The following is a 27,186-nucleotide window of genomic DNA, read 5'->3' as shown; positions in this document are numbered from 1 at the left end:
AATCATCCTTTAGAAGCTTCTTTTCTTTATTAGGGGGCTTCCCCAGTCATCAGACTGTCCCTCTTCGCTGAATTCTAGGGAGAGGGAAGGGACAGAATACAGATACGAGCTTGTCATCTGAAGCAGACTTAAGCACCAGTGCTCATCAATTAGAATCCATGCGATCCTACGTGGCTTGTTTAATGTCCTTAAGTCATTCCGTGTCCCTGAGCCTCGGTTTTCCACTTGTGCCACGAAAGCATCGACCCCATGTTCACTTCCTAGGGCTGGTGTGAGAATGAAATGCAACACACATTCTGTTCAACATAAACTGCTCCACACAGAACACTCTCTGTATTCCTTCAGGGCCTTGCTTTACTGTCACCTGCTAGTGGGTGATTCTCAGCCACCCTGTGGTTTTCTGATTATTTCAGGAATCGAAGTCCTTTCCCACGGAGACAAGATGCTACTTAGTATTTACTGCGGTCAGTTTCCATGTGGGGAAGAAAATAAACCACCCGTTCTCTCCAGTAAACTACAACAGGAATACTATCTGGACACGATGGGGTTAGGGTTAAAAAATATGGAAAAGAGGGAGATTTAGCTCTTGCTGAAGTGAGAACTTCACTCAAGGCTGGCAAAGAGTACACCGATGCAAAGCTGGAGGAGTGACAGCTGCTGGGCCCATCTTCCTTCCAGTTATGACACGTGCTCCCTGAAATCTGGGCAAATGTACACACACAGTTGCCAAATGAGTAGCTGACTGTGATTAAGAATAAGCCAGCTATGAATTCACCATGTAAGTTTTACAAATATTTCCACTAGTCAAGGCATCAATTACCAGGAAAATCATGCATCACTCACTGTCAGTGAATTGGCGCAAAGAGAACTAAGAATTAATCGAAGTGAAGTCATATTAATCTTTTCAGGCAAGATGGCCTATCCCAATATGGTCAGAGTTAAAAATGGATAAAAACACAGAGAGAAACACGGTCTCCCTTGAAGAACGCTGACCTGTATGCTATCTGTGCAGCCGTGGGGGCCGCGTGAGGGGCATTTCCCGTTTTTGGTGATGTTCCCACACGGAGGAAAGCAAGCGTAGGTCTGTGGAGCACTTACGTGCCAGGCACGGTTCTAGAAGCTGCATGGCATGCTAGCACGCCAGGCCCCACTCAACCAGGGAAGGCGCTATCCCCCCATCTCGCAGCGCGGAGTCCGTGGCTGGGGGCGGTGGCGGGGGCTTTCTGGGTCCCCACGCAAACCCAAAGCAGCACTTACTGGGTCTTCTCTCCTGTGTGCAGCTCCTGCAGCTTGGCCGTGGCCACCTATGGGTGGTGAGGAGCCAAGAGGGGGACGGTGTGGTCCAGGTGACAGAGGACAGCATGCTGCGAGCTGGGAGGCCCTGGGGCAGCCAGAAGGGGAAGGGGCCGCCCTGCGGCTGCTGGAGCTCAGCTGCTCTGGCGAGGGCTGCGGGAGGGGCTTCTGCTCCTAGCTCTGGGATCACAGAAAAGCTTCAGCATCCTGAAGCACCAGATGAGCCCCCAGATGGCACCGTAGCCCACAGAAGCCCGGAAAACGCGTGTCCTGGCTCTGAGCGGACTGTGAGCTCCTGGAGGATGGGGCTGCCTCTGGTCACCTCCAGGCACTCTGCACACGGCACATGGGCCACACACGCCGGCTGATGCGAGTGCGACCCCAGAGATGCCTTCAGATCGACTGCAATCGCTCTCCTCTGGCCGGGTGGGGAGGCCACTCACACCCGTCGGCCTGGGCTGGAAGGCTTTCTTCCTTTCCTAGCTCATGTCTGTCTTGCCTCTCTCACCCAGAGACTAAAAGCTGCAAGGACAAAAACCTCTAGGGACACTTTCTATCCCCAAGAGCTGTGCTTCAAGAATATAATGCACATTTAATGAATAATTCTTAAAACATTTTAAAATAGGCAACTGCGGAGGTCCTGCTGTGGCTCAGCGGAAACAAACCCAACTAGTATCCATGAGGACGCGGGTTCAATCCCTGGCCTCGCTCAGTGGGTTAAGGATTCGGCGTTGCCGTAAGCTGTCCTATAGGTCACAGATGGGGCTCCGATCTGGCGTTGCTGTGGCTGTGATGCAGGCCAGCAGCTACAGCTCCAATTGGACTCCTAGCCTGGGAACTTCCATATGCCGCTAGTGTGGTCCTAAAAAAACATAAAAAATAAAATAAAATAAAATAAAACAGGCAACTGAAAGTAATGTCAGGACACGAGTTCAATCTCCTATAAGACACGGGCATTTTAACAAAATGTAAACTAGACATACTGGGGAGATGGGAAAGGGTCTCCTGTCATTTCTTCCCCAAGTACTTTTTAGCACTGAATGAGGAACTCGATGGGCTGAACTTGAAAATGCCTGTGCTGGAGGGGACAGGACAGATGGACTTGCAAAGTGCGTGTGTATGTTTGGGGGCGGAGGCATGGACCAAAGGCAACCAAGAGTTAATTTTGGCAATGAAGAAACAGGAAAAATAAATTAAGAAGTAAAAATAAAGGTGTTCTAATCCTGTCTCCAACACTGGCTGGAGGAAACCTGCCTACCTACCTGGGGCCTCGAATCTATAAAATGAAGAGGAAAGACCAAAGTTTTTGCATAGCAATAAGTAAAAAAAGATAGCCTGCCGCCCTCAAAGGTCACTGTGTCAGATCCGGGCCAGCCCAGCTCTCGGGCACTCTGGGGACCCAGGCTCTCCTAGGACTCACCGGCACATTAACTGCAGTGCAAGTATGCCCCAGAAACGCTGACTGCTGGCATGGGATGTGTGGCAGCACAGGAAGCCAGCCCTGCAGGGTCTAGAACCCAAACGGGTGACAGGGCTTGCTGAATGTTAGAACCAGTGAGGTACTCAGGCCAGGGTTCCAGCCAAGAGTGGGGACAAGGATCCACTTGGTGAGACCCTGTCCTGGCAGAATGTCCACCCGGGACAGGCGGCACTGCTGCCCCCCCCGTGCCTCTGGAGGCGCAGCTGTTCAGTGCTATTCTGCTCCCTTCGCTGAGAGAAGCGTCCTGTGAGCTGGGTGGGTGCCTGCGGTCACTCTCAGCAGCCCTCAAACCCTGTTTTCCATTAGACCACAGCGACCAATCGGGGTGGTTGGTAGATGCGGTAGTGTTTATCCCAGGGGGTCCAAACCCCAACACTGCATGGCTGATGGGTATCCTTTCCCAGAGTGGCTCAATGCTTTCAGCTCTGGCTCCTTTTTGAAAATACACTGGCCAAAAAACATAGTTTTAAGTGCACAAAGATGAACAGATGCCCTCGTTTGGGCATAATATCAGGAAAACCGCGGTCACTGCAAGACATGGGGCAAACGCTCTTCCAGGGGATTCCTTCTTGGCTTAGGGACGGACACCCCAAGGGACATGCCTGCAGTAGCAGGCCACCCATTTCCAGTGCTGGGCTAGAAGAAACGGGAGGTTTTGTCACATTCTTTGGACAAGTCCTTTCTAGAAAAGTAGGATTTACAAAAATCCTGAAATAGAGGCAACCGTTATCTTAGTCTTTTCTGAGAACCAGTGATGTCCACGGGCCCCATAAAATAGATGTAAGACTCGAGCCAAACAGGAGCCAAGCTGATGTGTGTCGAGCAGAAAGTAACAGAGACGCTTCTCCTGCCCGTGGTTTGCAATGTCTCAGAAACCATCCTAAGAGGATTTTCTCAGATGTCCTGAAGCAGGGACAGGCCCTAGGCTCTCAAGGGGACAACTTCTCCTAAAACACGTTTCTCCTAAAAGAGAAGTTTCAACCACAGTGTGGAGCTGGCTGATCAATATTCTATTTGATGCAACTCAGAATCTTAGAACAATCACAAGACCACGAGACTTTCTTTAAAGCAGTGGAATCCATAGGCAAGTGACCAGAGCAGGTACAGTCACGTGTAATTACGTACCTCAATCCCTCCCCCTGACCCAACCCCCGAGCTGGTAAAACGAATGGCCCGAACAGAAAGCAGAAACCACATCACAGCCTGAGACTTCATGTTTAGAGCCAGAATCCCAGTGCTTGGCCTTAAGGCTGTTAGGAAATACCTCCGTTTTCTCCATTTCCTCCACTGATAGCTTTTTTCCCAGGAAAATCACCACATGTGAATCCCTCCAAGAGCACTTTCTGAAAAGCATCCTTTGCTCTGTTAAACTCATATTTCCCCCCATTTCATAAAAATTGCTTACGTGTGATGTGTTCCAAATGCAATATCCAACTTTGCCTAGGATTAAAAAAAAAAAAAAAGAGGTCAAACCACTTATTTTTAAAAATCAGTAATATCCCTGTCTACTGGTTGTTTTGGCTACACTCAAAGCATGTGGAAGTTTCTGGGCCAGAGATCGGTCCCATGCCACAGTAGTGACCACGCTGGATCCTTAATCTGCTGAGCCACCAGGGAACTCCCCAGCTATTGAAAATTAAAAGTATAAAAGATTCAGGTCAACATTTTTGTTTTTAAACTTTTTACTGCCCCCTAGTGGACAAGCTCTTAGTCACCAAGACAGCTTTTAGAATAGCATCCAGGGAGGCTCCTTTTTTAAAAAAACAACTCTTTTTTTTTAAGTCACCCAGAATGATTCAATACATATTGCAATTTTAATTACAGTAATTAGAAGTGAGAAGCCTAATTTCTTTAGTTGTCAGAAAACTAGTAAAAACAAATAAGATTCTTTGCAAAGTTTTAAAATTAGATATTTAGTTGGTACAGAAATACACACAAAAAGTTTTCAAAGCATATTTAAAAGAAACATTGGACGTGGTGGCAGCATTGAGACATTATGATGTTAAAACAAAAGGGTTTCTTATATTTATAACATAGAAAGTGCTGAAAATAAAGGTAACATTAAATCTATTTTCGTGTTACAAAATGATACCTTTACAAACAAGTAGCGGGGGTGGGGAAGTAGAGCGTTTTTTCTAACCTCCAGTGAAGCAAGACCTTGGTTAAGTAGACTATGCCTTAAGATGAAAAAGCTGAAATAAACAGAGATGTCAAAAATAGCTTAGTGGTTAGGAATTCTGTGCATGGATGCAAGTCTTATCTTAACTGTGTATGACCTTGGAAAATTTCTGAATCCTTCTCCTCTTTAAAATGAAGGTACTGTTAGGAGATTCAGGATGTTTTTAGGAATAAATGAGAAAAGTATGCTTAAAATCCTTACGAAAAGGAACCTACACCTTGCAAACGGAAGTGAGTGCTATTAAAATCAAAGTGCCCTGTCCCCACCCCTGCCACGTGGCACATGGATGAGGCTGTCTGCTAGGGGGCAGTAATAGGGCAACTGGAACCCAGGGTGTGGATGACACGGCCCCCATCTTGCAGACAGGCAGCTGAGCTCACTACCCCTGTAAACTCAGCATCTGGGGTGCTCAGAGACCAGCATGCATTCCTGGGGCCTGGACACAGAGGAGTAAGCAGGCAAGTGTACTGCATGTCTTTAAATCACAAAATTATTTTTTTTTTTTCCCGCTTTTTAGGGCCAAACCTGTGGCATATGGAAGTTCCTAGGCTAGGGGTCAAATCAGAGCTCTAGCTGCTGGCCTACACCACAGCCACAGCCACTTGGGATCCAAGCTGCATTTGCAACCTTCACTGCAGCTCACGGCAAGGCTAGATTCCCGACCAACTGAGCAGAGGGCCAGGGATGGAACCCACATCCTCACGGTTACTAGTTGGGTTTGTTACCGTTGACCTAAATGACAAAATTAGAATGAAGCCTGCCACTCTGTAAATTGATATTTAGCTCAGAAAAAGTAATGGTCAAGAGACTTGGTTTTGAGTTTAGTTTTGCTGTGTGCTTTGGGGCAAGTCTAAGCACAAAAACAAGGATGATAATAATTTCAACAGGTAATAGTTAATGGCTGCTTTTTTTGGCAAAAGCACTAAATCCTTTGCCCGGCAACCCTATGATGAACACTATTGGTAACCTATTTTAAAGATGAAGAAATGAGGCTTTAAGCAGTTAAGTGATGGGCCCAGGAATGACACAGCTAGGAGGCGGGAGCTGGGACAGAATGCAGGAAGTCTGAACCTTGACCTCCACAAGGCTTCAAGCTCTGGCCTCCACCTTCAGTGCAAAATAAGAGAAGTGTCAGCGTCTACTTATTCTTGACTAATGTGACCTAGTTTAGTTGACACTATATTGCTAAAAAAAAATTCAAAAAAACAATTTTATGGACAAGGTATGAAAGCATTTCAATAGACTGGGCCAGGGGAACCACCCAGTCCTTCAGACTGGAGGAGCTCGAGGACCTCTTAACACAAGGCATGGAAGACTGCGGCTCATCGCGCCCTCTGGTGGCCAGCCTGAGACATGCCACCATCTCTTCTAAAGTTTACAGTACAGACGTAGTCCGGATATTTGAAATACACTCTCTATTTCCAGATTGATTGTCACTGGTTTTCAGGATTCCGGTGTGATTTTATACTCTGCCCACTATTAGTTTCATGAGTGCTATCCTACTGCAGCTCTTAGGCAATGGCTAAGCAAAGGCATATGTGTAGAAAGTGAGCCACAAATAGGATGGGTAAATAAATACCTTCAACTATATAAAGCACAATGGGTTAAAAATGTTGTGAGATAGGAGTTCCCGTTATGGCTCAGTGGTTAATGAATCCAACTAGGAACCATGAGGCTGCGGGTTTGATCCCTGCCCCTTGCTCAGTGGGTTAACGATCTGGCGTTGCCGTGAGCTGTGGGTGAGCTGTGGTGTAGGTCGAAGATGTGGTTTGGATCCCGCGTTGCTGTGGCTCTGGCATAGTCCTGAAGCTATAGCTTTGATTAGACCCCCAGCCTGGGAACCTCCACATGCTGTCGGTCGGCCCTAGAAAAGACCAAAAGGGAGAAAAAAAAAAAAAAGTTGAGCTAGGTTTAAAATTGACCAGGTTGAGATTTCTGTTTTAATCTTTAAAAAAAAGATACTATACACACAGATAATATTCTAGAACTGAAGAATGATAAAACATGAGTCAGAATTCTTTTTTTTTTCTTTCTTTTTTGGCTGCCCTGCAGCAAACAGAGTTCCCTGGCCAGGGATCAGTTCTGAGCTGTAGTTGCAACCTAAGCCACAGCTGCATCAACGCCGGATCCTTAACACACTGCGGGGCAGGGGATCGAACCTGCATCACAGCACTCCCAAGATGCTGCCAATCCCGGGGCACCACAGCGGGAACTCCTTGAGTTAGAATTCTTATACCTTGTATGGATGAGGGGAAAAAATACCAGAAGGAAAGTAAGAAAGAAAAATAATCTCAGTTCTTTGTAATTCACTCTTGTCTCTCTAATTCACTCCAAGAGCAGAAATCCTGAACCAATTTCATTAAGCTCCTGGCCAGGAGAGAAAAGGGCCACGAAACAATCACTCCTCAGGCTGCTCATGAACAGACTGACCCACTTGCTCAAACAGCAACGGGTCAGCATCACACCAGCCACTTCAGAACCACCGCCGCCCCAACAAAGAAATTACAAATGGAAACATGTTCGGAATTCCTTGGTACCCTCTGCCCCCTTGTTTGCCTGTTTCTTACACAAAATGCCACACGTAAAAGACCCTTTCAGACGTGGCGTCTAAAACAGTGGGTCCCGTTGAAAGTCCCAGACTCATTGGTCACATCCTACTTCCCTGTACTGACTGGGAAGTATGAGGGCAAAATCGTGGGCACAGACAAAGAGCCTGGGCAACAGCCTTCTCTTCGCCTCTTCTCCGCTTTGGTCCCAGCAAACGGAGCCTTGTGATGAGACCCTGAACGCCCTCCTCGGACCTGGATCCTGTGCAGAGTACAACGCACGAGGTGGCTTTCTCACAGGTCTGCTTTTGATGCGTGGGTCCCTCCAGTATCGAGCGATTCTTGCAAAAACGAACTGAGGGCTTTGGAGATATAGACACAAGAAAAACGACCAGTTTGAAGCTGCGCGCGCAGAAAGACACTGCATCCGGAGAACCTGCTCAGGGCCGATGGCCCTGTTTCCAGAGGAACACGGAAAAACTAGATGCAACCAGAGGGCCGGCAGGCTGGGGAGAGATGGGGAACCCTCGCTATGCTAAGTGTAACTGAAGAAAGTGAATGCTTGAGCCTGAACGAGAAGCCTATGGAGACGGAAGAGATGACTTCAAATACGAGAATCAATGACACTGGCAGGAGATTTACTCCCTGTAGTTCCAGTAGGAGAAAATCTGGATCAACACAGAAGGTAAAGGAGGTTAACTGTGCCAGCCTGGTGAGGCCACGGCACCCAGATACTTGGTCAGATGTTGCCAGGAAGTTATTTTTTGAGATTTATAACCTTTACATCAGGGGACGCTGAGTAAAGCAGACCCCCCTCCATGTCTGAGAGCCTAGAGAAGTCATTTAAAGACCTTAAGTTGGGGGCAGGGGGGGAAATAGACTGATTCCTTCAAGGAAAGGGAATGCAGCCTCCACTCGGCCTTTGGACTCAAACTGCAGTAGCAATGCTTCTGGGGGTTTCTAACCTGCCCTGCAGATTTCGGGCTTACCAGCCCCCAAGATCAGATCGCATGAGCCAGCTCTTTTTTGTTTGGCCATGAAGTACAGCAGCTTGATGTGGGATCTCAGCTCCCAGACCAGGAACTGAACCAAGGCCGCAGTGGTGTAAGCACTAAATCCTAGCCACTAGACCACCAGGGAACTCCCCAAGCCAGTCCTTTTCAAACAAACTTCTCTCTACAAACTCATACACCGTATTGGTTCTGTTTCTCTGGAGAACCCTGACTCGTTACGGAGATTTCGGGTCAACATAAAAAAGAATCCTTCACATCCCGGGGGCTATCCACAAACAGGCTGGGCTAGCTCAGGAAGCGTTTCAGCCATGGCTGGACAAAGGTGTGTTGGTGAGGCTGGCGGGGGATGGCCGCTGCATCAGGTGGGTGGACAGACTGAACGTCCAACTTTCCTTCCAACTGCAGACTAAGCGTAATCTCAAAGGCCTAGAAGCAGCTTACCTGGCAGAGCGAAATGTTTTCATAAGGCTTCGCCTGGGCGTGTAAGTGAGCCTTTGCCTCTCGCTTGTCGCCATGCACAAGCAGGATTGGTTTCTTCCTGAGAAGAGATCAGAAGTCTTTCAAATCCATTGCTCACGAAGCGGGACTGGGGCCTAGTTAAGGAATGTTAGCTTGCCGGCCACCGACGTGTGTTTCCGGCCTGTCTGGTGACTGAGCACAGGGCTGGCCCAGGGCAGCGAGCAGCAAGCGGGGAACCTTTGTGACGGGGGCCCCGTGGCCTGATCCAGAAGCTCTGCAGTGACCTGGAGGGGTTGTGACTCAAGAAAGTCCTTGAGTAATTATCTTCTTGGGTCCAAAAGGGCGCAGGGCTAGCTGTGTGTGGCTATGCTGAAATTCAGGTAAGTTAAAAGACACACAATTACTGTGGTCAAGAATAATTCTCTTTTCTTTTCCTTCTTCTGGCCCAAACAATACATCACTTCCCCATGAGACCCACCTTCACTAAAGCCCTACTGTGAGCGAGGTCCTGCACTGGATCTCCAGGGGAAGGGGTGAGCGGGCCCAGGCCCACAGCACATAGATTCACTAAGAGGTGGAATTATATATTACACTATACTGTATATATTATATATAACTCCGCCTTTTACCAAATCTATGCAAGTGTGCGTGTGTGTGCGACATGTGGAAGTTCCCCGGACCAGGGATTGAACCCCAGCCACAGCCGATCCTTCACCCACTGTGCCACAGAGGAATTTCCAAGGTGGCTGGTTATATTTCAACGAAACAGGGCCCACTGCACATTGAAAATGCCATGTTTTTAAATCTGAAAGGACAATCGCAAAACATGTTCTGCAGGAACAGATTAAAAAGGCTTTTAAGGGAACTACGATCTACCCTGGTTAATTCAAAGCGAGATAGATAATCCTTGGAAATCAATACATCTTTACGAGCTCTCCCGACAAAACAAAAATTGGATTTTTCCCCAACAAGCAATCGAGCAAGATGAGCTACTGTGGCCACTTCCACAATGATCAGTCACAGGCAGAATGATTCTCTGCCATGCATGAAAGGAAAACACCCGAAAAGAAACATCGCAGAAAATGCATTTCAGGACGAACGTCTAAGCCCCTAACGCCCTAGAGCTTGATTCTAATGTGTTAGGTCAAACAAAACTAAAAAACACACCTTCTCCATTTGTTTCCAATTGGAAAAAAAATGTCTGTTTTACAGCTAGAAAAACACTACGGAGAATAATGTAAAAGACAATCACCCATCCATCACCTAGAAATAATCCGTGTTATCAGATCATCAGGTCTTTTTGAAAAACAAAAGATTAAACGTTATTGACAGAAGTTGAAGTCCTGGTGAATTACTTCAAATTCATTCGTTCTAAAAACTAACACAAAAGGCAGAACAATGCTTCATTCTGCGTGTCAACGTCACTGGCCAAGGGTGTCCAGATAAAACTGCTGCGAGTGTGTGCGAGGTGCTTCTTCTGCAGGAGGTGAGCGGCTGAATCCGTGAAAACAGACTCCCTTCCCGCACATGGGTGGGTGCCACCCAATCCTTTGAATAGGCTGGAGAAATTATTCTCTGTCTTGTTTTTGAAAATTTTTTTTAATATCACAAGATCTTTTTTTTTTTTTTTGGTAAGATTTTTATTTTTTCTATCATAGTTGATTTACAATGTTCTGTCAATTTCTGCTGTACAGCGAAGGGACATAGTCATACATAAATACATTCTTTTTTCTTACATTGTCCTCCATTGTGTTTCATCACAAGTGACTCAATGTAATTCCCTGTGCTATACAGCAGGAATATCACAAGATATTTTATTTCTCACCATTAAAAGCTTGAATTTTATTTATTTATTTATTTCTCTCTTTTTCTTTTTTTTTTTAGGGCTGCACTGTGGCATATGAAAGTTCCCAGGCTAGGGATCAAATTGGAGCTGTAGCTGCCCGCCACAGCCACAGGAGATCCTTAACCCACTGAGCAAGGCCAGGGATCGAACCCACGCCCTCATGGATACTAGTTGGGTTCATTACCACTAAGCTACAATGGGAACCCTCAAAGCCTGAAATTTAATCAGATTCTTGGACTGGTGGCTCATCCATCAGCTCATTTGACTGTTTTTTTTTGTTTGTTTATTTTTGTTTTTAGGGCCTCTGCACCCATGGCATTTGGAAGTTCCTAGGCCAGGGGTCTAATTAGAGCTGCAGCTGCGGGCATAGAGCCAGCAGAGCCAGAGCCACAGCAATGCCCATAGCCAAGCTGCATCTGCAACCTAGGATGTACGCCACAGCTTGCAGCAATGCCAAATCCTTTAACCCACTGAGAAAGGTCAGGTATTGAACCTGCATCCTCATAGACAGCAGTCAGGTTGTTAACCCCCTGGGCCACAAGGGGAATTCCAGCTCGTTTACTTTAGCACCTGGTCTCACCCCCAGAAGCTCTTCCAGAACCCTCACAATGTAGCTTAGTGAGTTTTCCCAATTCAACCATGGGCTTCTTTGCATTTTTACTTTTCTAACAAAGACACCACAGAGCGGATAAATAGATTGGCAAGCCTGTCTCATGCCTGTTCCAATGCTATCTGGAATCAATTGATTGACCATTTCTTGCAGGTCACTTGGGACTTCCCGTGTGGCTCGCGGCACAAGTACTCTTTCAAGTCATTTGCCTGAACCTCTCGGGTCCTGATTTCCACCATCTTCTTCCAGATATGGTGGACCTGTGGGTACGGGGCATAAGGGGCCTTTCAAGTCTGACTGTTGTGGTTCTTTTTAGCAAAACCCACACACAACAGATAAAACAAATAACCATCAGTAGTCTTGACATCCGTGTGAGTGTCACTCACGTCTGCCATTTCTTGACCTTGGAGCACATCTTGTCATGGGGAAGAGCCATGCCGTGGAAATTAGGCAGTGTTTGCCCTATAACGTCCTCAGTAATCAGCTTGAATTTTCTAAATGCAGCCTCATCACTCTGCAGATCAGCATTCACACACATGACCCTTGGGGCCATCAGATTCGATCTGGGTTCCCTGAGTTCTCATGACTAGTGCTTTCCCCATTTTTCTCATACTGAACATAGTCTGTGCTCTCCCATCGTACTCATCTTTCTTAGAAAATGAATCAACCACGTTCTTCTGGCTACCTTTCTGCCCCGGAAGGGGGGCCCTTGTTCTTGCTGATCACCACGGTGCTGTCCAGAGAGCCAAAAGGGGATTCTCTCTCTTATTCCAGGCACCATTGTTTTCGCTTTTCTGTTACATGCTGCTAAAACGAATTCTGTGTGTTCCAGGTCAAATACAGACCCTTGGGTGCCCAAGCTGCTTGGGAAATTTCAACAGCATTTTCTCTATTATCACTAATGAAGCAAGCTCCCTCGCTTTTTTTTTTTTGGCCTTTTTTAGGACCACATCCGAGGCATGTGGAAGTTCCCAGGCTAGGGTTGAAAATCGGAGCTGCAGCTGTCGGCCTACACCATAGCCACGGCAACGCCAGATCTGAGATGTGGCTGTGACCTACACCACAGCTCACAGCCACGGCAACAATGGATCCTTAACCCACCAAGTGAGGCCGGGGATCGAACCCACATCCTCATGGTCCTAGTTGGGTTCGTTTCCGCTGAGCCACAATGGGAACTCCATCCCTTGTCTTTGAGATGGCCCACACGCTCTCTCCCACAGTAAATCTACTTTTGTACCTATCACTTTGCCTCTCGCTGAACTCCACCTGCACTGAGACATAAAGAGCCTGAACTTCATTAAGTCCTGAGACCAGGGAAAGAAAGTGTGGTCTAGAGAGGCTGATTGTCCAAAACAGGCAGGAACTGAACACAGGTGCCTGGCAGGATGACACCTTCCTGTCCCCTTCAAATGCAGCAATGACCATGAGCTCTGCTTTGACCAAAACAAGGCGAGCAGAAGTGGCACAGGTCTCTTCCAGGCAGAGGGGTCTTTGGAGCTGGTGATTGTGTGCAGAGCGCTTCCCTCCCCACCCCCACCCCAATATTTTTGTTTTTTGAGTTTACTCTTATTTTACTAAAAATTTTTAAATGATTTTTACTCTTTTCTATTATAGCTGGTTTACAGTGTTCTGTCCATTTTCTACTGTACAGCAAGGTGACCCAGTCACACATACATATATACATTCTTTTTTCTCCCATGATCATGCTCCATCATAAGTGACTAGATACAGTTCCCAGTGCTACACAGCAGGATCGCATTGCTTATCGCTTCCAAAGGCAACAGGTTGCATCTATTAACTCCAAATTCCCAGTCTTTCCCACTCCCTCCCTACCCCAATATTTAATGTTGTCCCGTGTTGATAATCTTCTTCCACCGGGATTCCCTGGGCGAAAACACAGAGCCCTCCCTCCAAGGCACCCAACCTGTGATGGGCGTATGATGACATGAGCGAGAAATAAATCAGTTGTTTCGAAAGAATACAAAATTAAGGTTCTCACAATCTGCTAACTAAATGCACCACGGACTTGGAGGGCCCAGGCAAGCATCTTCCTGTGTGTGTCTTCCTCCACCTTCCTTGCTGTGACGAAATTCAGCCCTGTGAATATGTCAGAAACAGGGCAGGTGCGTGTCACCATGTGATGCCATCCTTATTTGGTCTGCACAGCCCAGTGCACGAGGCAGAGGAACTGCAGCAGACAGACCGAAAAGCAAGCACCTCCGTAACCCGGCCAAGGGAAGGCCCTCTGACCCCCGCGTTAATGCCTAAGTGACAGGAAGAATCACGCGTGAAACAAGAACAGCACTGATGCACTAAGTGAAATGTGACAAGCTTACAGGGCAAGAAAGCAGGTGGCAATGACCTTTTCCTTCATATTAATATTAGACATAAAATTCTTTCATTTGGGTTGAAGTCTGTCCTAATCTACTTCTGGACAGAACAGAAGGACATGCTGAAACCTGTACCTGGAAGGCTTGTGATTAGTTAGATCAAAAAATGCTGTCTTCCCAACATAACTTAGTGCTTGTATGATTCCAGTAGTCTCAAAAGAAATATTCAAAAAAGATGAGGGGCAGCTGCCTGAGAAACACAAATCTCGTGGGTTTTTCTTTTTCTTCTTCTTTTTGCGGGCTCTCCTGTAGCATATGGAAGTTCCTGGGCCAGGGGTCGACTCTCAGCTGCAGCTGTAGCCTATGCCACAGCCATGGAAATGCCACATCCGAACCATACATGTCACCTACACCACAGCTTACAGCAACGCCAGATCCTTAACCCACATCCTCACAGAGACAACATCAGGTCCTTAACCCACCAAGCCTCAATGGGAACTCCCAAGTCTTAAAAAATTTTTTTTTTCTTTCTACTTTTTTAGAGCCGAACCCAGGGCACGTGGAGGTTCTCAGGCTAGGGGTTGAATTGGAGCTGTAGCTGCCGGCCTACACCACAGCCACAGCAACGCCAGATCCGAGCCACGTCTGTGACCTCAGAGCTCACGGCAATGCCAGATCCTTAACCCACTGAGCGAGGTCAGGGATCGAACCTTCAACCTCGTGGTTACTAGTCGGATTCATTTCCACTGCACCACAACAGGAACTCCCCAAATCTCAAGTTTTAAAGCCTGTTACAGTTATGATTCTGTGGACCTTACCTGAACTCTGGTGGATACTGTTTTACGAGCCAGTCCACGTCAAAGCAGTAGTTAAACTAGACGGGGGAAGAAAAGAAAAGAAGTCACAGGCAGTTCAGAGAGGCAGTCTGCAGGGAGTCTGTGCATTGAAAGAAATGCTAACAACTACATGAATTATTGTGTCTAAACCTGGACAGGGATGCTACAACACTCATCAACAAACTAAAACACATCTCGAAGGGAACCATGTAGGTTTAAAGCTTCTGAATCGGTGGGAGAGTGCCTGAGAAAAGAGGAAATTATCTTTGTGTGCCTTGGCAGCATTTGTTATTCATTTATTTATTTTGTCTTTTTGCCATTTCTTGGGCCGCTCCCGCAGCGTATGGAGTTTCTCAGGCTAGGAGTCCAATTGGAGCTGCAGCCGCCGGCCTACACCAGGACCACAGCAACTCGGGATCCGAGCCTCGTCTGCGACCTACACCACAGCTCACAGCAACACCGTATCCTTAAACCACTGAGCAAGGCCAGGGATCGAACCCGCAACCGCATGGTTCCTAGTCGGATTCGTTAACCACTGCGCCACAATGGGAACTCCAGCATTTTTATTTATAAACTGAGTCTTTTGACAGTATTTCTAAGAGTCCTCTGATTAATTTAAATAAAAAGGCTTATAAATGTATCCCCTAGGTGATTCTAAAAAGGACTTTTAGAAAAGAATACTTCCTAACTTAGGAGCTAGCTTTGTAAACAGGCATCTGGGACTTACACACTCACGAGGCTGATGACAATTACATCCTGACCACGAGTTCTAGACTGAACTGAGCCAGGGGAGTCCTCCCCGGGCCTGGGTACTCCTTGGTCCTTCTGCTGGACAAACGGACTCAGTCCAGTCAGGAGAACACCCACAAATTCGCCGCACGTTCCCGCTGGAGACCAGGATCCCCAAGGCCGACGGGAACATGAAAAGCTTTGCCTTCGTCAGGGACAAGGCCTTGTTCTATTTACGGGACAGCTCGGCGCATTAAAGGTGACTTACAAACACAAAGTGAGCAGCTCGGTCAGGCAGGTGCACCCCTATCGGTAACTTCTACTCCTTTTTAGAGGGGGCAGGAAATTCTTCATTTATTTTTCTAAATCAAACCAAACTTTTTTCCCCCTCTTTTTTAGCCACGGTCACAAGCCAAAGTTCCCAGGCCAGGGATTGAACCCACACCACAGCAGTAACCTGAGGCACAGCAGCGATGAGGCCAGATCCTTAACCGTGAGGCCATCAGGGAACTCCTAGATCAAATCAAACCTGACCTGGCCTTCACCTCTCTACCCGCACCTCCCAGGGAGTGGCCCCAGAGTCCCGTGAGATTATCAGTGTCCCCAAAAAGAAGGCCCTCAGGTTAGGACTTTCCAAAGTGACTTCTTGGCCAGTCCTTAGGGCCCAATCAAGAGCCAGAAGCCTTAGTTCTGCACCCATGTTCTATGCTGATGGATCACACACAGCTGTGGTGCTCGGTGCCAGCCTCCAGGTGACTGCCACCTGGGAGACCCCACACAGGACTGCATCTCAGGGACCCCACACGGGTCGGGCCCACAGGTCCCACTGCTTATTTTCTTGGGGACTTCATCTAGTTGTCCCCTTCCATCCAAAGAAGAAACCGTAAACTCACCTGAGCTGAAGAAACAAGTGTCCCAAACAGAGGAGATAAAATATCTGAGGAGACAAGACATGGCATCTGATTCGCATTTTTGATAAAAATTATCTCGTAATAATAATCACAACTGACTTATTCAACAGTCCCTGAAAGCAAAAGCTGGATCGGAAAACGGTGAACTGAGAAGTTACTACCAAGCTCGACCAGAATCCACCCTAAAATTCAAGAGAAAGTGTCCCGGAGCCTTTGGTAATATTTATTATGCATTATTTAACAACACATAATGTAACATCGAAATTGACGGCTTCACTACCGGATGACGGGGCAGGTTTAGAAACTGCCAATAAAGGCGTTCATGATACATGTCCTTCCTCCTCCCCAATCTCTTGATTTTTTTACCTCTTTCGAGTCTCTCACCAGGGAACCTTCCCGGCCTGGGACGGGAGCCTGAGAGCACCTGCCTCCTGTGAGGGGTGGGCAGAGGCACCTGCCGCTCCAAGGTCACATTTTAGCTCTAATGTGGGGTCGGCTCTAAGCAGGGCCCACCCGGCGCCCACTCAGGCCTGACCTCACAGCCACACCCCGATTCTAATAGCCTCACTTGTACACGACCCATTAGGTGCCAGCGCCGTTCCTGGCACTTTCCGAGTGTTAGCGCTCCTCACAGCCGTTTTCTGGCGGGGGGTGGGTGGGGGGGTTGTCACTCCCACGTTGTCGATGGGCCCTCTCCCCCTGGCGGGCTGCCCAGGGCCACACAGCTGGGAGGGCACAGGGTCTGGATCTGAACTCAAACAGCCTGGCTCCAGTACTTCTGCTCTTACCCACCCCATCGGCCCTGAGGTTCCAGGCTGGGCTCACGCATCTCTTTGCCCCATCTTTACGGCACACCTGTCTTCTCGTTATAGAGACAGACGGCAGGGCCCAGAGACGTCTTTAAAAGAACACAAGCGTCCTCTTGAGGAAGTTCCTACCTTAAAGGGAGAGCTGCACAACCACAGCTCAATCTCATGCCCCCACTGCGCCTCCAGGGCAGTTCCTCTTTGTAACTTTCTCAAGTGCACCCATCTTTCAAGGCTCAAGTCCCCCTTCTTCCAGGAGCGGGTCTAAACAACCTACAGTTAGGAATTCATTAGAGGGGTTAAGAGCAGTGCGTTCAAACCCCAGCTCTACTGACTACCAGCTCTGTGACCCCGGGCCTATAATTTAACTTCTCTGCAGATGGGTCACCCAGCCAAGGGCGACAACCATTAACACCTACTCGTAGGGCTGCTATGAGGGTAAAAAGAGGGAATCTAACATAAAAGCCCCGATCAAGATGCCTTTCCTTCCTCCATTCCTCAGTGGCCAGTCTTTACCATTTTATTATATACAGCAAAACCCTGCAGAGATCTCTATTTCCCAAATCAATCTTTCTCAAATAAAACAAAACAACACGGAGATCTGTCTCATGTTTCTTCAAAGCCCCTAGACATTTACAAAAAGGAAAAATAAAAATGAGTCAAATCACACTCTTCAGAGCATGGAATTAAACACACCAATTCTTACACATCACAGAAGAGGTAATCACACATTTGATATATAATTAAACACGATTAACAGTGAACACAATTTATTTATTTTGGGGGGGGGCGTGCCCACAGCATATAGACGTTCTCAGGCCAGGGATCAAATCCCAGCCGCAGCGGCAATCAGGGCCACAGCTGCAGCATGGTCAGGTCCTTAACCTGCTGCACCACAGGGAACTCCTACCAATCTATTCTTGAATGTGGGCCAGAAAGGTAATGTGGGGTGAGGGTGATCATGCTTATTCTGTGTATCTGCCATGTGCACATGCTGTGCTGGTCACTTCATGTTTTTCTCCCATTTTTCTGACTCCCCAGTTTAAAGGTGAGTAGACTGAAATTTTGAAGAATGTCAGGTCCTTTGTTAATTCCCAACACGGCACACAAGTCCTGAGGCTGGAGCTGGGGTCTTGCGACTGGGATGCTCTCAAAGGAAAACCTGTTTCCTCTCAATAAACAATACTTCTGACACCCAGTGCAGTGGGGGAGGGGGCTCCCACCCAGACCAGTCCGCCACCGACCCCAGCTGTGTGTCCTACGACTGACTGAATTCTGACACCATCCACTTGGAGGTGTCGTCAGATCCCACAAGCCTGCGCCGTCTCAAACGCCAACGGCGAGTCCAGACCCCCGTACTTGTGACCAACGGGCTACATGCAGGGTGGGAGTTTTGCCACGACCCCTTCCTTGGGTTTGATAATTTGCTGTGATGCCTCTCTGAACTCAGGAAAGCCCTTCACTCACTAGACCACCAGTCCATTACAAAAGGATACAAATCAGCCAACAGCCAGATGAAGAGATGCCTAAAGCCAGGTATGAGGTATGGGGGTGGGGCGCCCTGCCCAGCACCTCCACGATTCACCAACCCAGCTCTCCACACCCCCTCAGTTAGGGGGGTTTGGTTTTTTTTTTTTGGCTTTTTAGACATGTGTGGCATATGGACATTCCCAGGCTAGGGGTCAAATTGGAGCTGCAGGTGCCAGCCTACACCACAGCAACTGGAGATCCAAGCCTCAACTCATGGCGATGGTGGATCCTAAACCCACAAAGCGAGGCCAGGGGTTGAACCTGCATCCTCCTGGATACTAGTTGGGTTTGTAATCCATTGAGCCACAAGAACTCCAGGTTTTTGTTTGTTTTTTTTTAAATGGAGGCTTCTTTCATAGGCAAGACCCATTAAACCATTTGCCTTTAGCGACTACCTCCACCTCCAGCCCCCCGTCCCCTCTCCAGCCATGGGGACTGGGGCAGAGAGTTCCAACTTTAATCACCAGGTTGGTTTCTCTGGCAACCAGCCCCCTTTTCCTGGGGGCTTTCCAAAAGATGTCTCATTAACATAAACTCAGGTGAGGCTGAAAGGGGCTGTTAGGAACAACAAAAGATGCTCTTTTCACCTTTTAGTACTTTGGAGTTATTTCTGGAGCCTGGGACAAAGAAATGAAACAATTACGAGTGAAGACCCGAAGTCTGTGTACCTCATAACGTCACACCATTGCTCCCCAGGAAGCAACTAAGGATCCCGGCACTAAGTTTGCTTCCCAAAACCGATCTTTCAAGCAAAGGTGCTGAAACTTGATTGGTCAATAGAATCTCCTGAAACACTTATTAAAATACAGATTGCAGGGCCTGGCTCCCAGAGTTTGAGGCAGAGCTTCTGGAGTGGAGCCTGAGAATTTGCAATTTTTATTTTTATTTTTATTTTTTTTAGGGCTGCACCCTCAGCATATGGAAGTTCCCAGGCTAAGGGTCAAAACGGAGCTGTAGCCTCCAGCCTATGCTAGTCACAGCTACGCAAGATCCGAGCTCTGTTTTCGACCTACACCACGGTTCAGGGCAATGTGGGATCCTTAACCCACTGAGCGAGGCCAGGGATCAAACCCTCATTCTCATGGATCCTGGCCGGGTTGACTGACAACTGCTGAGCCAGGAAGGGAACTCCAAGAATTTGTAAATTTTTTTTTTTTTTTTTGCTTTTTAGGGCACACCCACGGCATATCATATGGAGGTTCCCAGGATAAGGGTTGAATCAGAGCTACAGGTGCCGGCCTGCACCACAGCCATAGCAAGGCCAGGACTGAGCTGTGTCTGTGACCTATACCACAGCTCATAGCAACACCGGATCCTTAATCCACTGAGCAAGGCCAGGGATCAAACACGTAACCTCATAGTTCCTAGTTGGATTTGTTTTTGCTGCACCAATACAGGAACTCCTGAATTTGCAATTTTTAACAAGTAGCAAGTGATACAGATGCTGCTGGCCCAGGGACCAAAAAGAACTACTGCTGTCAACGGAGTTCCCATCAGTGATTCAAGAATCCGACTAAGAACCATGAGGCTGCAGGTTCGATCCCTGGCCTTCCTCAGTGGGTTACGGATCCGGCATTGCCATGAGCTGTGGTGTAGGTCGCAGACTTGGCTTGGACCCTGGGTTGCTGTGGCTCTGGTGTAGGCCGGCGGCCACAGCTCCGATTGGACCCCTAGCCTGGGAACCTCCATATGCTGTGGGTGCAGGCCTAGAAAAGGCAAAAAGACAAAAAAAAAAAGACAAAACAAAAAAAACCCACTGCTGTCAAGCATTTGCTACTTCTTTACTAAAGCCTTATCAATCAAATTTAATCTTTCAATGAAAAGTTCAGTATTTCTGGACACTGCTGTGTTCCAGCAGAGTGAGGTGAGCTGCAGGGCTATGGGAAACACGTTCTGGTTTCCTAAGTAAAGAGTCTGCTGTCAAACACAACTGCTTTGTCAACATGGTTAATTTTGCCCCCGAGAGTGATTGAGAAGGATCCTTGGAGAGCATTTCTAGGCTGCCCTCCTGTTCTCCCAAGGGGGACCCTCCCAAGAGCAGCCCAGTACATCTCAGACTCCCCGCCTCACTCACCCCTGATGTGGAGAGCTCCCGAGTTGTACTTGGGCTTAATTCCAGAGACTCTGGTGAGGTAAAATTGGAAGGGGTTCCCTTTGTCCAGCATGTCCCAAATGTCCTGGCCTCCCCCTGACATCTCGTGCTCCTCTTCCTCCTCTTTGAGCCTGTGGCTGGCAGGAGGGCTGCGGTGCCCAGATCCATCTCTGGGAGAAGGGGGGCCTTTCTCCTCTTTGATCCCCGCTTCCTTAGCTGGCTTCTGCTGCTTCTCTGGGGGCAGCTCATCCTCACTGCTGGAGAGGCACCAGCCCAGGTCTTCCTGGGAGCCACTCTTCTGCCTCTTGGGAGGGGATGCTTCTGAAACCGGGTCTGCATTGCTGAACCTCACGGGGTTGATCTTTCTCCTGTGGGCGGCTCGCCGCGCCTCGGAGCAGGTGTACTTTGGCTCGTGGGCTGCTCCCTGCCCAGCGTGGGGGAGAAAAGAGGTAGATGGCTTGTCTGGTTTTGGCTTCTCCTCCTCGCTTTCATCGCTACTGGATATGGTCCACCTCCCGTAATCGCCTTCCTGAGACATTATACTTCTGGAAATGAAAAGGTGGAAATCTCGTTATTTTCTATTCACCAGGCCACTGGCAGACCCACTCCACGGTTCTCAAATTCCGTGTCATGAGTGTCCATGACACATACAGCACACCTGACACGAGAGGCTGAGCAGTTCCTAACACCAGCTGCTTTGTAGGGGTTCCGGGGCACATGAGTCCAAGTCCAAAGCAACAAATGTCTTTTCTTTTTCCTTCTTTTTAGGGCTGCAGGTGTGGCATAGGGAAGCGCCCAGGCCAGGGGTGGAACCGGAGCTACAGCTGCCGACCCACACCACAGCTACAGCAAAACCAGATTTGAGCTGCATCTGTGGCCTACACCACAGTTCACAGCAACTCCAGATCCTTAACCCACTGAATGGGGCCAGGGACCAAACCCACATCCTCATGGATACTAGTCGGGTTTGTTTCCACTGCGCCACAATAGGAACTTCCCATTCTTGACCCTGAACCATCCAACAGGTGTGTAGGATGAAGGCCTGTTTAAGGAGTTTCAAGAGCAATTCTTACTCTGTGCATATTTTTAAGGTCACATTGAAATATACAATCCATCCCTCAGCCAAGCATGGGCGCCCCAAGGCCTTTACTGACCACTTCTTACTTCCCCAAGATAGGCTACTCATCATAAGGTTTAACAAAGTCTAGGACAGTGTCAAGTGATCAATTCTGTGTGTGTGTCTATGTGTACTGGCATCTAGAAGGGCTTCCAGGAGGACCGAACTAGCTTAATTATCCCAGATCAAACTACTAAGTCTGCAGAGAAAGAACTTGCACTGAAACAAAACATGATGTTGTTTTCTAAACCACAGTCTAATTTCTGCTTTTTTCCTCAGAAGAGGAAAACAGATGAAACTTTTGATTCTGTTGCCTATGATATGTTACCAATTGGTAAAGGGCTATCTAAGTGGACTCTCCAGATAACTAGAGAACAGTTCACACTAAGGAAAAATAAAAAAATTAGTACAATACCCAGAGGAAAATTACAGGACTCAAGAGTGTGCTGAGATGGTGGGCAGTGTCTACATTTTTGTTCTTTTATTTTTTATTTTATTTTATTTATTTTATTTTTTATTTTTTTTGTCTTGTTGTTGTTGCTATTTCTTGGGCCGCTTCCGCGACACATGGAGGTTCCCAGGCTAGGGGTTGAATCGGAGCTGTAGCCACCGGCCTACGCCAGAGCCACAGCAATGCGGGATCCAAGCCGCGTCTGCAACCTACACCACAGCTCACGGCAACGCCAGATCCTTAACCCACTGAGCAAGGGCAGGGGTCGAACCCGCAACCTCATGGTTCCTAGTCGGATTCGTTAACCACTGCGCCACGACGGGAACTCCCATTTTTGCTCTTTTAAAGACAAGGAGTTCCCATTGTGGTTCAGTGGTAAGGAATCTGACTAGCATCCATGAGGATGCGGGTTTGATCCCTGGCCTCGCTCAGTGGGTTAAGGATCCAGAGTTGCTATGAGCTGTGGTCTACGCAGGTTGTAGCTGCAGCTTGGATTCTATGCTGCTGTGCCTGTGGTGTAGGCTGGCAGCTGCAGCTCCGATTCCACCCCTAGCCTGGGAACCTCCATATGCCACACCTGTGGCTCAAAAAAGCAAAAAAAAAAAAAAGAGAAAGAGAGAGACAGACACACACACACACACACACAGAGCAGGACCCGTTATCAGTGTGGACATAAGACAGACTGTAGCACTGTTTCAGGATTCCCATTGCTTTAAAACAAACAAAAAGAGGCTTGACTCCACACTGAAAGATCTGCAAATGAGCATACTTTCAAGTTTCAAGCTAACAAAAAAGTTTTTTACAGTTATCTATCACTTTTTACAACTTCTCACCTTTTTTCAAGTTTCTCTGGGAAATGACATATCTCAAGGAGCTTTTACGCAGAGTGCATCTAGATAATAATGTGACAGTTTCTCATGGCCCAGGGTCCCAATTAACTCTACCTGCGTGGACACTTTGCTGGAACCTCAGGGACCAGAGGTGGATGAGACCACTCGCTCCCATAGCAGGGACCTCGGCCTGTTCAGGTCTTGTTTTCTAAAAGGTTCCTGTCCTTTCCCCACTTCCAGGAGGTGTTAGAAGTCTCAGGACAGGTTTCTCCTCCCCAAATTGTTTCTGATCCACTATCAGTTAAGAAACCAGAAAACCACGCTTGTAGGAACTGTATTGTTATAGGTCACAGGATCTAAGAGCCAGGTTGTCTCACGAAAGAGACGAAGACAAACTAGTTAACGCCTACTTAAACAGCTCAGTTTTTTTTGTTTGTTTGTTTTTGGGGTTTTTTTTGGGTCTTTTTGCCATTGCTTATGGAGGTTCCCAGGCTAGGGGTCGAATTGGAGCTGTAGCCACCAGCCTATGCCACAGCCACAGCCACACGGGACCCGAGCCGCATTTGCCACCTACACCACAGCTCATGGCAATGCCGGATCCCTAACCCACCGAGCAAGGCCAGGGATCGAACCTGCAACCTCATGATTCCTAGTCGGATTTGTTAACCACTGTGCCACAGCGGGCACTCCAGTTTTTTGTTTGGGTCTTTTTTAAAAGCCTGAGTTCGAGACTATGGAGGCTGCAGTCACAATTCACTGTGAAGAAACCATTCTGTGGGTGAGTCTTGCAACTGAAAAATTACTGAAGAACCACCTTTGGAAAAACCACTCGGAGGCCTGCTAGTTCTCTCGCATCCACTCAGTTCTCAACCAGCTCCAAAGCTGGGCACTTTGTAACAGAATCAATTGAGAGTCCTCAGGCTGTTCTTTTTAGAATTCCTGCCCCATTCCAATGCAAACAGAGGGTCTCAGGGTTTTTAGGTGAAAAAAGGGTTCAGCTTCCAGCCTGAGAAAAGGAGCTATAGGCAGACCATCTAGAAGTTACCACATGGCTCTTTCCAGATGAATCATGTATAAATAAAATGGAATTCAAAAACCCCGAGAACAGGAAAAGGGAGATATTTATTCCTCTTTAGGGACTCTGAGCTATTTAAGAGATTTCCTAAGAAGTTCCTGTCATGGCTCAGTGGAAATGAATCTGACTAGCATCCATGAGGACGCAGGTTCGATCCCTGGCCTCAATCAGTAGGTTAAGGATCCAGCGCTGCTGTGAGCTGTATGGGTTGCAGACGTGGCTCAAATTTGGCTTGGCTGTGGCTGTGGTGTAGGCCAGCAGCTACAGCTCCAACTCGACCCCTAACCTGGGAACTTCTATATGCTGCAGGTGTGGCCCTAAAATAATTTTTTAAAAAAAGATTTCTTAAGTTTTCGGTTTTATCCTTATCCACATTTCTAGAATCACATGTGCAGGGGGAGTGGGGAGAAGGACAGAGAATTCCCTCCAACAAAGGAGAGAGGAATTTTCCAACAAAAGTGAGTAAAAAAATAAAAGTTTTGAAAAAGACATTTCCTAAAGAACAAAAGGTTTTGTCTGCTCTACACACAGTTTAAGTTTTGGATCAGCTCACAGCCAAAATAGGCCTGAGAGTTTAGTAATTAAAGGCAAAAAAACCTTTGTAACATGCTAATAAAACTGTACTAAATCACTGCGCCTAGAAGATTACCAAACTCTTTATGCAGTCAAGGTGTTTAGCTACTGGTGAGTGCCAAGATTCACCAGGAACTGACTTTTTACTTTGGAGAACTGGACCTGGTCCCGCATCAGAATTTTCTCTTACACAGGCCCAGGTTCCCTACCGTCTCCGAGAGCTACTGTAGTCAAGTCGCATAGCTTTACAAGGATAGAACCCAAGTCTTTTCCTCCAATTGTTTGTTTCTGGTTTGCCTTCCCAGGGCAGTGCCTGGCACGGCACAGGTCTAACATCACATTTAAGAATTGGAATTACAACCCAGATGCACAGCAAAGTACAGTGTTTCCCAAAGTGGGGGTGACTGGGACCTGACGTAAATTATCACATTCTGAAAGTACCTCCAATTCCTGTTTAATCAAGGCGAAAGTTGCTTGCAGAAACGCCTCTATGCTTGCTTTTGAACAAATGACAGACTCTAGGCTCTTCTGCAGGCACCAGTAACACTGTAACACGAACAGAAGGTATCTTATGACTCCATTACATTTACGGATAACTAAAATTTATGTCTTGGAGTTCCCGCTGTGGCTCAGTGGGTTAGCAACCTGACATAGTGTCCTTGAGGAATGGGGGTTTGATCCCAGCCTTGCTCAGTGGGTTAAGGATCTGGCGTTGCTGCAAGCTGTGGTATAGGTCACAGATGGGTCTCAGATCGAGTGTTGCCATCGCTGTGGTATAGGCCGACAGGTGCAGCTCCAACTGGACCCCTAGCCTGGGGACTTCCATATGCCACAGATGCAGCCATAAAAAGAAAAAAAAAAATTAAAGTTCAGGTCTTAAGGGCAGTGCTTATGTGAAAGTGAAGGAGGCAACCAACCACATTACTGCAACGTTAACAAACACTGCATTAAGCTATAATGCCAAGCAGTATAAAAATCTAAAGAAATTCTCCCACCAAATGCCAACTCATAACATAAGAGCGTTTAGGGACTGAAAAAAAATTCGTGAATGCAAATGGATACTCCCCTTAAAGTTGCAAGTTTCTCCTCTCCCTCTACCATCCCAGACCCAGGGAGGGCATTATCTTACACTTCCAGCTGCTCCTTCTTACAGAGCTTGCTGACTATTAGGAAGGCATGGGAGTCAACTGAGGCCAGGTGTGGCCAGTAATGGGCAAATATGGACCCCAGTTTTAAATCCAGTCATTACTAGATGGCAAATGGACACTTTGGCAGGTTACTTAACTGCTGCGCCTCAGTTTCCTCCTCCGTAAAATGGGTATCATACCTACCTCCTGTTCATTCAACAAATATTTATTGTGCAGCTAGTATGTGCCAAGCACTGAGAATAAGAAGTTAATATAGAAAAGCTTGTTTTTCAGGGGGAAAGAGACGACACAAAGAGAAATGAACAAAAGACAAGATATCTTTACAGGTATTCACTACATTTTATAGGTAAGAGAGAGTAACAGAGATGCCCTTAGCTTGGAACATTCTAACACTGACGTGAGCTCTGGAAAATGAAAATGAACCAGCCAAATAACAGTAGGGGAGGGAAAGAAGAGCATTCCAAGTGAGGGAACCCAACCTGTGAAGGCTAGGCGGTGAGATCAAGGTTGCAGTAATTCCAAAAACAGAACGACTTGGGCAAGGAAGACAGGTAGGTGGTCCAGGATGAAGAGGGTAGGCAGGAGTGAGGGGTAAGCTAAAGATCCTGCATTTTATTCTAAGAATAGCCGGACCTCACTGAAGGGCTTTAATAAGCAGGGGAGTACCGTGGTCCAATGTGCCTTTTAAGATTACATTCCGTACAACTCTGTACCGAGAATCGTTGGGAGGAAGACAAAAGTCGAAGGAAGGAGCCTCCTGTTGGAACTCGGGTAGCTGAAGGCGGTGGGTGGGGATAGTGAAGTAGGCTAATTCGAGGGTACGTCGAGGAAATAAGGACAGCTACTGACTCTTCTGGACGCTCACTACGGGCCAGGCACAGCTTGAAGCGCTTTACTGGGTATACACTCATTTTACGCTCGCAACACGACTGTTTCCCTTTATGATGAAACTAGACACAGAAAATCTAAGTGCCTGGCATAGAGTAAGAGCCCAACATGCTAGCTGCCGAGACCATCCACCAGCTACGTAGAGAAGCCGAAATTGCAATCGGCGGAGGGGGACTCCCGCTGGCTGGACCCCGGTCTCGGCAGGACCAGGTGCTCGCGCCAAAGAGGCACTATTAGTGGAGAAAGCCGAGGCCCAAGAGGAGACCCTACCTAGTGTCTTTACAAGATGCTCCGCTCCCCTCCGGATCCGCCTCCAGCCCCACCAGGCACTGAAGAATTCGCGAGACCCGGCTGCCCGCGCACCAGGCCAGAAGGAGCAGAACCACGAGCCCGGTTCCCGCAGCCACCCAGGACCCACCAGAGGCCGCGGAACCCACAGCCTCC

The 27,186-nt window shown here is 47.7% G+C and overlaps 1 protein-coding gene and 1 pseudogene across 4 annotated transcripts in view; both read right to left on the bottom strand.

Annotated features, from left to right (window-relative positions):
• TDP1 (tyrosyl-DNA phosphodiesterase 1) overlaps window positions 1–27,186 on the bottom strand; it is an 85,404-nt gene that overhangs the window by 58,130 nt on the left and 88 nt on the right. For 2 of the 4 annotated variants that reach the window (XR_007136949.1, XM_047795430.1), the window contains exons 2-7: window positions 25,148–25,252; window positions 20,643–21,205; window positions 16,215–16,258; window positions 14,575–14,630; window positions 8,953–9,049; window positions 4,179–4,213 (exon numbers count right to left, since the gene is read on the bottom strand). Coding sequence is in view for 3 of the 4 variants with exons in the window: in XM_047795430.1 (XP_047651386.1) it covers window positions 4,179–4,213; window positions 8,953–9,049; window positions 14,575–14,630; window positions 16,215–16,258; window positions 20,643–21,198 (788 nt within the window). In the remaining variant the exon portion in view is untranslated. Of the gene's footprint in view, window positions 1–4,178; window positions 4,214–8,952; window positions 9,050–14,574; window positions 14,631–16,214; window positions 16,259–20,642; window positions 21,206–25,147; window positions 25,253–27,012 lie in introns of all 4 variants that reach the window. The other 2 variants (XM_047795432.1, XM_047795433.1) reach the window with 2 other exon arrangements.
• Window positions 11,380–12,107, bottom strand: LOC125135581 (40S ribosomal protein S3a-like; annotated as a pseudogene).

The sequence above is a fragment of the Phacochoerus africanus genome, chromosome 9 (assembly GCF_016906955.1).
Source record: "Phacochoerus africanus isolate WHEZ1 chromosome 9, ROS_Pafr_v1, whole genome shotgun sequence".
NCBI lineage: Eukaryota > Metazoa > Chordata > Mammalia > Artiodactyla > Suidae > Phacochoerus > Phacochoerus africanus.
The sequence above is the reverse complement of the archived record's forward strand: the minus strand, read 5'-3'. Positions and strand labels throughout refer to the sequence as shown.